Genomic DNA, 13,307 nt, shown 5'->3' with positions numbered 1-13,307 from the left:
CGCCCGCGCCCCCGCCCCTCGGCCCGGCTGCGGGAGCGGGGCGCCCGCGCGGGCACACGGCGGCCGGAGCGCCGAGGCGGTACCTTCAGCCGTGCAATGAGAAGAGCCCGGGAGAACCCACCGGAGCCAGCGGAGAGCTGGGCTGCGCCCGGTTCGTTGCTGCCGCCGCGGCTGCTCGAAACTCCCCAAAGTTGAGAGCCGGCGAGAGGCTGCCGCCCGCCGGGGGCAGGAGGGAAAGGAAGTCGGAAGGTGCAGGAGTGACAGACGCGGACCGACTGACGCGCAGACCTTCGGAAGGCACCACGTCGGCGGCCTGTCCCCCGAGCTCCAGAGGCTTCCCTGCTCCGTGAGTCGTTTTCTGGACGGGTGGCTTGCTAAGTATTTCCGCTGAATTGTTTATAGGATGCGTTTGTGTCTTTTTGTGTCTGCTGGAGGGAGTTGAAAACAACAACACAGGATGCACCTTTTAAAAAAATGGAGTTTCTGATGGTGAGACAGTCGTGTGGAGAGAATGTGACTGTAAATGTCTGCCTATAAGCAGGAATCATAACCCTGGGGGAAAATGCATTTAACAGTAAAGGGGAAACATAAGAGTTCCCCAGTGTGAAATAAAACCCATTTCAGAAGTTACTAGAAAGAAAGTAAGGCATACTCTTAAGGGTTAACTAGTGGTGGTTAACTTCTGCATTTTACCCCTTCTTAAATATTGTTTACCAGGTTCCCTGGTGGAAGGCTGAGCTGGTGGAAAAGACACCAGGAGGAGGCTCAGAGGCGACCATAATGTCTTTTCGCTTACACACACTGCCCACCCTGCCAGGAGCTGTCAGACCTGGCTGCAGAGAGCTGCTGTGTTTGTTGGTGATCACAGTGACTGTGAGCCCTAGCGCCTCGGGGGTGTGCCCCACCGCTTGCATCTGTGCGACGGACATTGTCAGCTGCACCAACAAAAACCTGTCCAAGGTGCCTGGGAACCTTTTCAGACTGATTAAGAGGCTGGATCTGAGTTATAACAGAATTGGGCTTCTGGATGCGGAGTGGATTCCAGTGTCGTTTGTAAAGCTGAACACCCTAATTATTCGTCATAACAACATCACTAGCATCTCCACGGGCAGTTTTTCCACAACTCCAAATTTGAAGTGTCTGGACTTATCTTCCAATAAGCTGAAGACGGTGAAAAATGCAGTGTTCCAAGAGTTGAAGGTTCTGGAAGTGCTCCTACTTTACAACAATCACATTTCCTATCTTGATCCTTCAGCATTTGGAGGACTCTCCCAATTGCAAAAACTCTACCTAAGCGGAAACTTTCTCACACAGTTTCCTATGGATTTGTATGTTGGAAGGTTCAAGCTGGCAGAACTGATGTTTTTAGATGTTTCTTATAACCGGATTCCTTCCCTGCCAATGCACCATATAAATTTAGTGCCAGGAAAACAGCTGAGAGGCATCTACCTTCACGGAAACCCATTTATCTGTGATTGTTCCCTGTACTCATTGTTGGTCTTTTGGTATCGTAGGCACTTTAGCTCAGTGATGGATTTTAAGAACGATTACACCTGTCGCCTATGGTCTGACTCCAAGCACTCCCACCAGGTGCTACTGCTCCAAGATAGCTTTATGAATTGCTCTGACAGCATCATCAATGGTTCCTTCCGTGCACTTGGCTTTATTCATGAGGCTCAGGTAGGGGAAAGACTGATTGTCCACTGTGACAGCAAGACTGATAATGCAAATACTGATTTCATCTGGGTGGGTCCAGATAACAGACTGCTGGAGCCAGATAAAGAGATGGAAAACTTTCGAGTGTTTCACAATGGAACTCTGGTTATAGAAAGCCCTCGTTTTGAGGATGCTGGAGTGTATTCTTGTATTGCAATGAATAGGCAACGCCTGTTAAATGAAACTGTGGATGTCACAATAAACGTGAGCAATTTCACTGTTAGCAGATCCCATGCTCATGAGGCATTTAACACAGCTTTTACCACTCTTGCTGCCTGTGTGGCCAGTATCATTTTGGTACTTTTGTACCTCTATCTGACTCCATGTCCCTGCAAGTGTAAATCTAAGAGACAGAAAAATATGCTAAACCAAAGCAATGCCCATTCATCTATTCTCAGTCCCGGCCCTGCTAGTGATGCCTCCACTGATGAACGGAAGGCAGGAGCAGGTAAAAGAGTGGTGTTTTTGGAACCCCTAAAGGATACTGCAGCGGGGCAGAATGGGAAAGTCAGGCTCTTTCCCAGCGAGACGGTTATAGCCGAGGGCATCTTAAAGTCCGCGAGGGGGAAATCTGACTCAGATTCAGTCAATTCAGTGTTTTCAGACACACCCTTCGTGGCGTCCACTTAATTTTGTGCCTGTATTTGTATGATGTCATAATTTAATCTCTTCGTATTTAACTTTGTGTGTGGTCTACAAAATAAACAGCAGGATAGAAATTGTGTTGTTTTGATTTTTGAAAGACAAGCAAATGGTCTCTTAAAATCTTTGATAGAAAATGAGGTAAAGCACTTTGGTTCCTAAATGTGCCAGAGAAAAATGGGGTTGTCTTCCAAAGTTTAAGTTCTAAATAACAATATCTTAGCCTTTAGCACCATGGATCTTTTCAAAGCTGGCCCAGAGGTGATATGACTGACATTATCCCTTTATTCAAAATTCTTAAAAGAAAAAAATAAACTTCATGTATTAGTGTTCTTTAAAAATAGACTTTGCTAACTTCTTAGGACCAAAGTTGAGTTATTTTAAAGAAAAGCACTAGTGTCCTATTTCATTTTTAAAAGATATGGAAGAAAGAATCAAGCAGCAAAGTATAAAGTAAAGTTGGATTTGGGACTTATTCAGCCAAAATCACTATTTCAGACGAGTAAACAGACTCTGCTAATAAAATCTGGATAAGGCCACATCATCCTATATGGTGTTAGATAAATAGTGCAAGGAAAATACATTTGTTCACTTGTCTTCTTTCCATGCTGTATCCTTGTATAAAAGATCTCATCGAAAGTTCGAAGTCATCATTATTTGTTCCCGTAAATATGTAGGTGTCAATACCAGAATGTCTGAGTAACTTCTTAAATCTTTGTTCTAGCACATTAATATTTGTTCATATGCTTGTGTATATGTAAATCTTAAATTATGTGAACTATTAAATAGACCCTGCTGTATTGTGCTTTGGACATTTGAATTAATGTAAATATATGTAATGTGTGACTTGATGTTTTGTTTTATTTGGGTATTTAAAAACATAAATCTAAGATGTTTTATGTGATCAGATTATGATATTTTGCGTAAAGCACCACCTATAGCAAATCTCTCTCCAAAATTCTTATAGAATAGAATTTATTTTTAAAGAGGGGGGGAACGGCTTTAATGTATTCTAAATTTATATCAATTTATACCTTCTATATCACATTTTATTCTGATATCATTATGCATTTTACCTGGTTTGGAAGACACTTAAACTCCAATTTTGCAAGAAGTGAGAGCCCAGGAGACCTCCTTATTATTTCTGTCTCTGCCATGAGGTAACCAGGTACCCTCACTGAACCTGTTTCCTCAGCTATCAAATGAAGGTTTCAGACACAATAGCGTTGAAATTCCTTCCCATACTGGAATTGATGATTTCCTGGTGGTCTTAGCTCCATCACAGACTTACACTGGCTTTCCGAAACTTTACCACATACTGATGGAGTGCAGGAATGGGATTAAGAGAGCCTAGCATAGCATTGTATAGCTCAAAGGGGTGTTCCTGATCACTGAGCCCCGCTCCTTCCCATTTCTCAGGGATGAATGGGGCCCCCAAACGGTTGTCTGTTGCCTAAGGCTGAACAGTGAATTAGTGACAGAGGCAGAAGGAAGGCTAGGGTTCAGCATCTTCCCTGGCAAAGATAAGAAGTCCACAGGAATGGCTGTCTTTAACAGGATGGGCACGCAGAAGAACCAAGGATTCAGACAAAAACGTTATCAAAAAGGGGCAAAGGAGAATCAAGGATTGTTGTAACTGGGGCTAAGAGAAAAGAGAATGTTTAGAGGATGAGAGTAGGCAACAGTGACGTATTGCAGAGAAGTAGATGAGGAGGGAATATCAACCACTGACTTTGCAATGGTGGTTTTCTGTGGAGTCAGTAATAATAATAATGGACACATGGTGAGAGCTCCGTGAGTGCCCTTATTAGACTCTCAGTGGCAGACTGGGCAGCAGGGGGTTAAGGAACAAGTGGCTAGGAAGTGTCTCTTTAGGTACTAAGATGCAAAAACTACTTCACAGTAGCACTGAAAATTCCTTATTGCATGATGTTAAACTTACTACTCCTGCCTCTTAAATGCTGATTTCACCCTTTAGAGTAGCGTCCTCAAACTGCAGCCTGTGGGCCACACGTGGGCTGCCTAGCACATTTATCCAGCCCTCCTGGTGTTTTTGACGCTGCCTGTCCTGCTTAGCAGATGACTGTCCCAGGCCCACAGTGCGCACTCTCCAACGGTCTGAGGGACAGTGAACTGGCCCCCTGTTTAAAAAGTTTGAGGACCCCTGCTTTAGACAGTAACCTTTCAGAGCCAAAGATGTTACCGGTAAACATTTTATTCTGGTTAATCATTTAAATAATTAGGAAGAATTCTGTGATTTGTATGACCTTGGAAATCATCACCCCTTTCTTCAGATTTGGAGAAACCCAGACTCAATAGATGCTGTGATTTGTTTAGGATCACACATCTAGGCTGGACACAAAGAATAACTCTTGAACTACAAAAGTTCTCTGGGAAAGGAAGGGGCTGCCACAAGGGGCCATAAATACTCTGACTTTAGAAGTGTAATAGAGCCAGGACCATCCCCTGACAAGGAAGTTAGAAAGAGGATTCCTGAATTGAATCTTTTCTGGATGGGATGCCTAAGGTCCTTCCAGCCCTCAAATCCTTGATCCTGGGAAATAAGTGTTGCATTTGGCAGGGAAATACAGACAGTGCTAGGAGTGTGGGGTTAGTAAAGCCTAATCTTGGCAAGTCTTAACACTCACTCACTGGTGAAAAAAATAGGAAGAGCTGAGATAGAAACCAAGATACCTATCACCAAAACAAAAGAAAATAGAAAAAAATCCTGAATACTGAAAAGCAAAGTCATGTTTTGAGCAAAAATAGGAACGCATGGTGATAAAAAAAAAAAAAAAGCATAGGATTGAAAGCTGTGATGTAGAATTTTTAATTTCTTGAGGGTATCAATTTTTTGGTAGGAGCCTGATCACATGTATTTTAAACATAGGAACAAAATTAATTTGTGCTTCATAAATTCACTGTAATGAAGAGGTCTACTATTTCCTGTATGCTTATGATAATATATTCCATAACTGATTGTGAGTTAAATTTTTATATGCACTTTTAAGATTTATAATCTGAAAGAATGGCCTAAAAATTTTTCTTATTTATAGTCAACTCCTGCATTAGTCCTCACTGTTTGGCCTAGGAGACATTTAAATATATTCATTTTTTAGCTTTAATTGCTTGAATGATTTGCACAGAAAAATGGTTTTTATTTTTATAAATAAACATTTTTCCAAGATGCCCATCAGAAGGGACGTAGGTGAAACTTATGGGGGTGGGAACATAAGAGGGACAGGAAGACACACTGGCAGTCCAAGTTCTGAGAAGACATTTGATTTTGGATCATCCTACTAAGCACTGTAGAAACAGGATACAGCCTAAGCATCCTGTCATGGCATTGCTTTTCCTTTGCCACAGCTGCTACTTGCTTACTGCCACCTTCCAGTGTCATTTGGCTTACCAACTGATCTAGCAGGAGGTCCCAAGCTAAGCTCCTCAGTAGGCGTTCAGGGGAGAGTTAAACAAACAAGGGTTCCCAGCAGTTAGCCCTCTACCTACTTCTCAGCCGGAGATGTTGATTCAGGAAGTTTGGGGTAAGGCCTGCCCATCCTATTGTTTAAAAATTTGCCATGGAATTCTGATTCTGCCTGTTTTGATGAAACACATCCTGAAATGGGACCACAGCAAATGCTGTGTTTGAGGCTATATCAAAATACAATATTTTTATTTGCTGATTGATTTATTAATAAAAAGAATCTTAGTCCTCTAAAAAAATTCTAATATATTACAAAAGCAAAAGAGGTTTGATTTGCTGATGCTAAATGAAACATAAATTGTTGGCTATAATTTATGAATTTTTCTAAAGTATGAAGAATGGAATAGTTACTTTGAGATGACTAAATCCCTAATTCTTTCATTTTTTAAGCTATTTTTAGTTTGAAAGCAGCTACAACAGATCAGGTTCATAACAAAAGCTTTGGAGCTTTCAAATTTGATTAGATCATAGGAAAGTGAGGATGTATTCCAAAGGTATTTAAGTGCAGATTTTAACTACAGACAACCAAACTCCTTTGCTTTTCCAATATATTAGAATAATAGTTTTTAGAGAGAGCACTGAGGTTCTTATCATGGTTTTCTCATCCCTCCCTGCCTGATAGCCAGTCCTCAAACCCTCGTTTTTTTATGTATTATAATACAAAAGTTCGTGTGGAAAGAGGATAATTAGTTTTCCCTTGCAAGTATTATTGGATGGTAACATATAAAAAGTAGAAATAAAGATTCTTATAATAACCTCCTGAATAATTTAGAGGACTGTTTAAGGGGCCATTGTTGCTTATAGATAGATTCCAGGGAAGGGAGCCCTTTTATAATAAGAACCAGAATAAAGAGAATGTGGAAAAAATAGACACTTTGTAAATTATAAAATGTGCATATGGCATGTATACTGGCTTTAATTTATTAAACACCTACTAAGTACCAGGCACACTGTGAGAGGTAGTGTTTTTTTTTTTTTTTAATTTCAGGAAATTATGAGAGTACAAACATTTTGGTTACATTTTATATCTTTGCCTCTCTCTGGCAAGGGTTAGAGGCATGCCCTTCCTCTCTACAATGCTTACTATGTGAGAGGTAGTGTTTATTTATTGTCATTCTCATCACAGTAGCCTTGAAAAGTGGGAAATATTACAGATGGGACAAGAAGCTCCAAAAGGATAAATAATTTTTCCAGGTGACCCAGCTGATAAGCTCTTTTATCATGATAATCATTTTTTAAAAGCTCTACACAGTAATAGTATAGGTGCTCTACCAATAAAATGACTTTGTACAGCCATTGGCTTTACAGATCATAAATAAACTCTCTGTAAATATAAGAGTGAATTATGCTCACAGCAAGTCTGGGGAGAAGAGGAATGGAAGATCCGGGATCACAGGTCATAATAAAGGTGGACATGATTTTTTTCCTATAAAACACAATGTGTCACAAGTAGCAAAGTTGGAAATCTACCTGAGAAGATAGGAGTTTGGTAGACTAGGCTTCTTCCAGTTTATTGGCTTTTTTCTCTGGTTGCACTTCATACATGAAATTACTTAATAGCAAAATAAATATCTGCTTTCCCATTATAAAATACATATCAGACTATGTCAATGAATAAATGATTAATATCAATATGTTTTAATTAAAAATGACCCAGATTTACAGAGTAAAAAAGTTCTATGTGATGAAGTATCAGAGAATTTGTTTTAAATTTCTAGAAAAGTGGTAGAGACAATGCAGACCCCATGGCAAATTTTTCCAGCTAATTTTAAAATTAGATTTCTCAAAATAATTTTTAAATTATTTCACAAGGCAGCCTTGCCGGCTTACTTGATTAAACTTTTCTACAAGGTAATATGTTAGCAGAGTATCAAATATACTTTTAGAGACTTGTGTATTGTCCATAGGATGTTAGTGTCATGGAGTCAAGGATCATGGGATCAAGGTTCATGGTGATGAATGGCTGATAGTAACCAAGAGAAGATTATTGAGCATTGATAGATACTGTGGAGCCATAAATGATGTGTAATAACTACTCCATCCTCTTAAAGAAGATTACGATACACCAGAGAGAGTAAACGAATAAACCTAAAGTAATTCAAGAGTAATTAAGAGTTAATTTGTCCACCAGTGACTATAATGGCCAGTAGGAGGTGAAGAAGGAAGATAATTGGCTGAGACCTCGCTTGAACCAGCTGAGCTAATGTGACATGGGCTTGAACACTTAAATGTGTCCTAGTCATGCCATGAGGAATGAGAATAATGACACTAATAACATTTCTTATATGTAAGCCCCATCCTAAGGGCTTTATGCATTTTGTCTCATATATATGAGGAGGATATTATTTTCATGTCCATTTTACAGGTGGAGGAACTGAGGCGTAGGAATGTTAAGTGATTTACTGAAAAAGCTTGTAGTAAAGGGATGAGGATTTGGACTCAGTTTTGTCTGAATCCAGAACCCAGTCTCTTAATGTCTGTTGTAATAAACTGTAATACTTTTCAGTTCCACAAGAGGGCCTTGCTCATCATATCCCCTTTGCCTTCCTGCCTCCTCATGTCTGGCTTGAGGCTGCCTACCTTCTGCGGTCTGGCCCTGCTGTTAAGATTCTACTCTGTGCCTTCCCTTGCAGTGATCTCCCCTAACGCTGGCAGCTCACTGCTTTGGCCTTCCACCAATGCTGGCTTTTATTCCTGGGGCTCTCTAGACATTCCCCATTTTCCTGACCCGGATCCTCAACTTCTGGAGGCTATGTCTTCCATCTCTTGATCCAGCACTTAGCACGTAGGAGGTATTTGTGCGTCTTAGCTTTTCAAGTATGTTCATTCATTAATTCAACAAATGGTATTAAATACCTAGTATGTGCCTGTCCCTGCAGGCGACCCAGAGGTCAGCTATGATCAAGCTATTCCCAGGCTTCAAAGAAAAGCAGAAATATAGTTTTATCATGAGGCAAGTGCCCTGAGACAGAAATGCCCAAAGATAGGGAGGTCAAGAAAAAGATTCCTGGAAGAAATAATGCCTAAGCAGAGGCTTCAAGGAAGAATGTATGCTTAGAGAGATCCTGTTTGTTTTCCACAGCTGGCAACAGACACGATGGAAGGCAAGACTGTGAGTGTGCCCCGGGTCCACGGGGATTCAGCTACAGTGGCTATCAGGAAACAAGGGCGCCAGCATCCGTGGAACTGCGGTATAATGAGGCCCTCAGGTAGTTTGATCACTAGAGCCTTTGGATGGGGTCCAGTGTGCCGCTTCCTCATTTCACATTCCCCCCCCCCTGCACTGAAAATGTAGCTGCAATGCATTCCCATTGCATAGCTCTTCAAGGAGGAAACACACTAAATTGGCTCATGTAAATGCTGATAGCGTATTTTGCTAGGCTGAAAAGAGTTAGAAATATTAGCTTCTCTTGTGTAACAATGTGAGCTTAATATGGTAATGATGAAATAATCCTACTTAATTCAGTTATCACTCCATAGACCAAGAAATGGCTTAGAGCTAATGTTTACCCCAGCCTCACTGTAATTAAATTTACTTTTCTAGCTCAGACATTGATTAGACTAAGCCAGTTTTAGAAGAGTGAATGATTTGGGTGGGAAGAGACAGAAAGATGTAATTTTCAAGGGGGAAAAACCCATCAGACTGACCTGAAGAATTAAATCACAACAGTTCAAGCTGCTTACTGAGCATTTGTGTGCAATTTTGCCCCTATGTTGCCTGTTAAGTATTTCTCCAAAGCATTCATGCTTAAGCAAATCTTTCTCAAAGTCTAGGCTTGTAGAGCTATTGCATGGTTTAAAAAAAAATCCATTTTTCAACTACATTCCCTTTTTCCAAAGAAAGTATCTTGCCTGAAGTGAAAACACAATTAAAAGTCTATGATGTGAAAGCCTAAAAGAAGTTGTTTGTTTTTTTATTTGTTCTCAGTTTTTTTTAATATTCATACTTAATTACAACCTCAGGGAAGCCTTCAGCTCTCAATCTGACCTACTTCAAATCAGTAAAGAAAATAGCAAATAGCTTTCCTAAGCAACGATTTATAATAACTTTGACTTTTTCCCAAAACCAGAGGAAATATAGGGCTTGATCCTGGGCCAAGTTTTTCAGGAGCTACGTGTGTTAATAAATCTTACTCACATAAGGATTCAATTGAAAAAGCATATCATTGATTATGATAAATAATTTGTCATAAGGACTTAATTAGTATGTAGTGATTTGAATGACAAATGTGTTATTACATTTCTTTTCTTGTTTAATTGGTGAACACTAAGCATCTTAGGAATGTGGCAAGGTTTCTGAAAATGAAGTCATATACAGCTCCATACAAGAGCTGAGGCTTTCCTAGAGAACTAGACGCAGTCGTTGCTCTACAGGGATTTTCCACTTTCAGTGAGGAGGTGGCTGGCAAACTCCCCTGCTGTTTGTCACTCAGGGTATTGAGCTTTAAGTACTGCACACTGGGGAAATGGGAGTGTTGTCCACCAGTAGCACCACTGCTCTTGCATTTAGAGGCAGTTGCCAGGATTCCTGCCAGGCAATGAAGACTTTTCCCACAGGAAAAGATTTAGAGGGGATGGAGGCAGAGGCATATATGGGAACATTTTCCTGGCTGCATCTTCATCTTCTCTACGTATTTCTAAAAATGCTTGCAACACATGTTTGTTATTTGCTATCCAATGACCTTAAAGCTACTCAGCTATAGACACTTGCCCTCCACCCCCACTCAACGCACTCTCTCTTAAAACTATGTGAGCCTTTTATAGTATCAGGTACTGAGGAGTTTACTATCTATGGGCATTTCCATGTGAAGTGTTTATATATGGTCTAGACATGCCTTCCAGGTTTTTCTCATGGTCTTTCTCATTTTGGTCAAGTGGCAATTCCATCCTTCCAGTTGCTCAGGCCTAAAACCTTGGTGTCATCTTCAACTGCTTGTTTGCTCTTACACCCTGTACCCAATCTGTAGGAAAATTCCCTTGGCTCTACCTTCAAAATATACCTGGAGTCTGAGCCCTTTCCACCACCCTATCCCATGTTCAAGCCACCAGCATCCCTCCCCTGGACCACTGCAGAACCGGGCTGGTCTGCCTGCATCTACCCTTTCCCTCCTGGGGTCTGTCCTTAACACTGCAGCCACCACGACCCCCCTGAAGCATCTATCAGCTCCTATCCCTCCCCTGCTAAGAACCTTAGGTCTCACTCTCTCCCAATGCCTGATTACTCACTGGAGGTTCCTGTGGAGATTTCCAAGCCATTCCCAGGCCTGGGCTCTACCCTGGAGATTCGGATTCACTTGGTTTGAAAGCTCTATAGGAAATTCTAAAGTGTAGCCATGATTGAGTCCCGACAAAGCCCTGCAAACGCTTACCACCTCTCCAGGTCTCCGGTCTCACACCCGCTGCTGTGCCGCACACTCACTCTGCTCACTCCGCCTGCCTCTGTGTACACCAAGCACGTTGCCATGCAGCACAGATGCTCTGCGTTTCTTCCCCACTTCCTGAAATACCCTTTCCTGGTTCTTGCTGGACTAGCTCGGCCTCCTTCAGGTCTTTACCCAACCTGGCCTCCAACCAGGTTACTTAAAGTCAAACCCCACACCCCTCTCCAAGGCCACCGCCCCTGCACCCTTTCCTGTTTTATTTTTCTCCATCACATTCAACACCATCTGCCTTACGATATACTTTACTTACTGTGTATGCTCCATGAGGGCAGGAATTTTTTTCTGTTTTGTTTGGAGTTGTATTTCCCAGTGCTGAGAACAGAACTAGTCCCCACAAATAATAAACATGTACCGTATGTTTGTTGCCCTTTTAGTCTGTCTTCTTTTGAAAAGTTTCTGTTCATGTCCTTTGCCCACTTTTTAATGGTGTTGTTTGATTTTTTTCTTGCTGATCTTCCTGAGTTCTATATAGATTCTAGTTATCAGCCCTTTATCGGATGTGTAGCATGAGAATATTTTCTCTAATTTTGTAGGTTGTCTGTTTGCTCTCGTGATAAGTTTCCTTCTCTGTGAAGAAGCTTTTTAATTTGTTCAGGTTCCATTTATTTATTTTTGTTGTTGCTGTCATTGCCTTTGGGGTCTTCATCAGAAATTATTTGACTTGAGTGGGGAAGGGCAATATCTGTAACCTAAACATCTGTGCCCCCATAATACGCTGAAATTAAAAAAGAAACCATTTATCGAAAGCATGAATGAATCAATGCCCAGGAAGGAAGGAGCTGTGGGACTGGCCCCTGTGACGATAAACTCTGAAGCGAGAAGGGGGACAGTCTCGTGCTGTCTACAGTATGGTTGATTTCCATGTAGCACATCTTCTACTTTGCCCACAGTTGGTGACGTTCTTCTTCACCCCCTAAGAGAGCATGTGAAGAGTTTTGTCCTATTCAGTGATAAATACGCTAAATACATCTAAGTGCCCATTTAGCATATATTTCCCACTCGTTTAAGGCACCCCGTTGGGTACTTACGCAGAGACGTCATGCTGAGGGCAGGGGAGCAAGACGCGGATGCCTGTCTCCTCGCCGCAGCTGCCAAGGGAGCAGTGCCAATTAGCACACGTCAAGGGCCTGAAAGGAATCAGGCTGGGCCTGAAAGGTATGAGGCAGCAGGGCTGACACACGTTTAGCAAGCTGCCTCTTACCTTTGGGGAGGGCGTTTGTGGAACCCAGTTCCGCGCAGAGGAATTCCGACTGCTTCGGTGGGTAAACAGCAGGGATGCCGTTCGTTCGCACGGAGGTGACCTCTGTGGAGGCCCTGCGGTCTGACAGGCCAGTTAACCGCCAATTCTCCTGTCAATACGTGCAAAGTTCCGGCAACTTCCATGGCAGTGTATCTTCTGAATTAGTTCCTGGGTATGAGGAGAAACTTGTGTCACCACCAGCGAAAACTGAGCGAAAGAAGAAACCTGAGTGGGGTGGGACGCGTGGCGTGGGGACTGGCGGCTCAGGGCGCCCGCCCACTGCGGGGAAGGCGGGGAGTGGCATGCGGTGGTGCGCGGGAAGCGCTTTGGGAACTGTGGAAGGCCAGGTGACGATGACCACCCCACATGGCAGCTGGCTCAGTGTCAGTGACGCTCGGGGGCTCGTCTCTGTCCAGCAACCCTCTCATCTCCGTCGGTGTCCCCCACTCCAAGCCCTCTCTGCTTTCCGTTGAGAGTGGCCAGCACACCGCACTCAGCAGGTCGAGCCTCTTGGCATATTACACTATCTCTATACTACAGTATTTTTCCATGTCTGTGTCATTGTCATCGCATCAACCTAATTTCTGGCCATGAACAATAAAACCGATGAAAAAGAAGTGAAAATGCAAAACGAGTCGCTAACATTTATTGAGTGCTTTCTGTGTGCCGACCATTGCTTTATTTTATTTTGTTTATTTTTATTTTTATTTCAGCATCTTACAGGGGTACAAATGTTTAGGTTACATAGATTGCCTTTGCCCTACCCTGGTCAGAACTTCAAGCG

At 42.2% G+C, this 13,307-nt stretch overlaps 2 protein-coding genes across 4 annotated transcripts in view; one reads left to right on the top strand and one right to left on the bottom strand.

The window, feature by feature from the left end:
* PCED1B (PC-esterase domain containing 1B) overlaps positions 1–11,402 on the bottom strand; it is a 214,286-nt gene extending 202,884 nt beyond the window's left edge. For all 3 annotated transcript variants that reach the window (XR_012921433.1, XM_076007205.1, XM_012752252.3), the window contains exon 1: positions 11,212–11,402. The gene's annotated coding sequence lies outside the window, so the exon portion shown is untranslated. The remainder of the gene's footprint in view (positions 1–11,211) is intronic.
* Positions 781–3,201, top strand: AMIGO2 (adhesion molecule with Ig like domain 2). The gene has a single exon (XM_012752760.3). It carries the CDS (start codon positions 781–783, stop codon positions 2,344–2,346), a length of 1,566 nt encoding a protein of 521 aa, XP_012608214.1. The 3' UTR covers positions 2,347–3,201.
* Positions 11,403–13,307: the final 1,905 nt, after the last annotated feature.

The sequence above is a fragment of the Microcebus murinus genome, chromosome 10 (genome assembly GCF_040939455.1).
Source record: "Microcebus murinus isolate Inina chromosome 10, M.murinus_Inina_mat1.0, whole genome shotgun sequence".
NCBI lineage: Eukaryota > Metazoa > Chordata > Mammalia > Primates > Cheirogaleidae > Microcebus > Microcebus murinus.
Note: the sequence above shows the minus strand (reverse complement) of the source record. Positions and strands in the feature narration are given on the sequence as shown.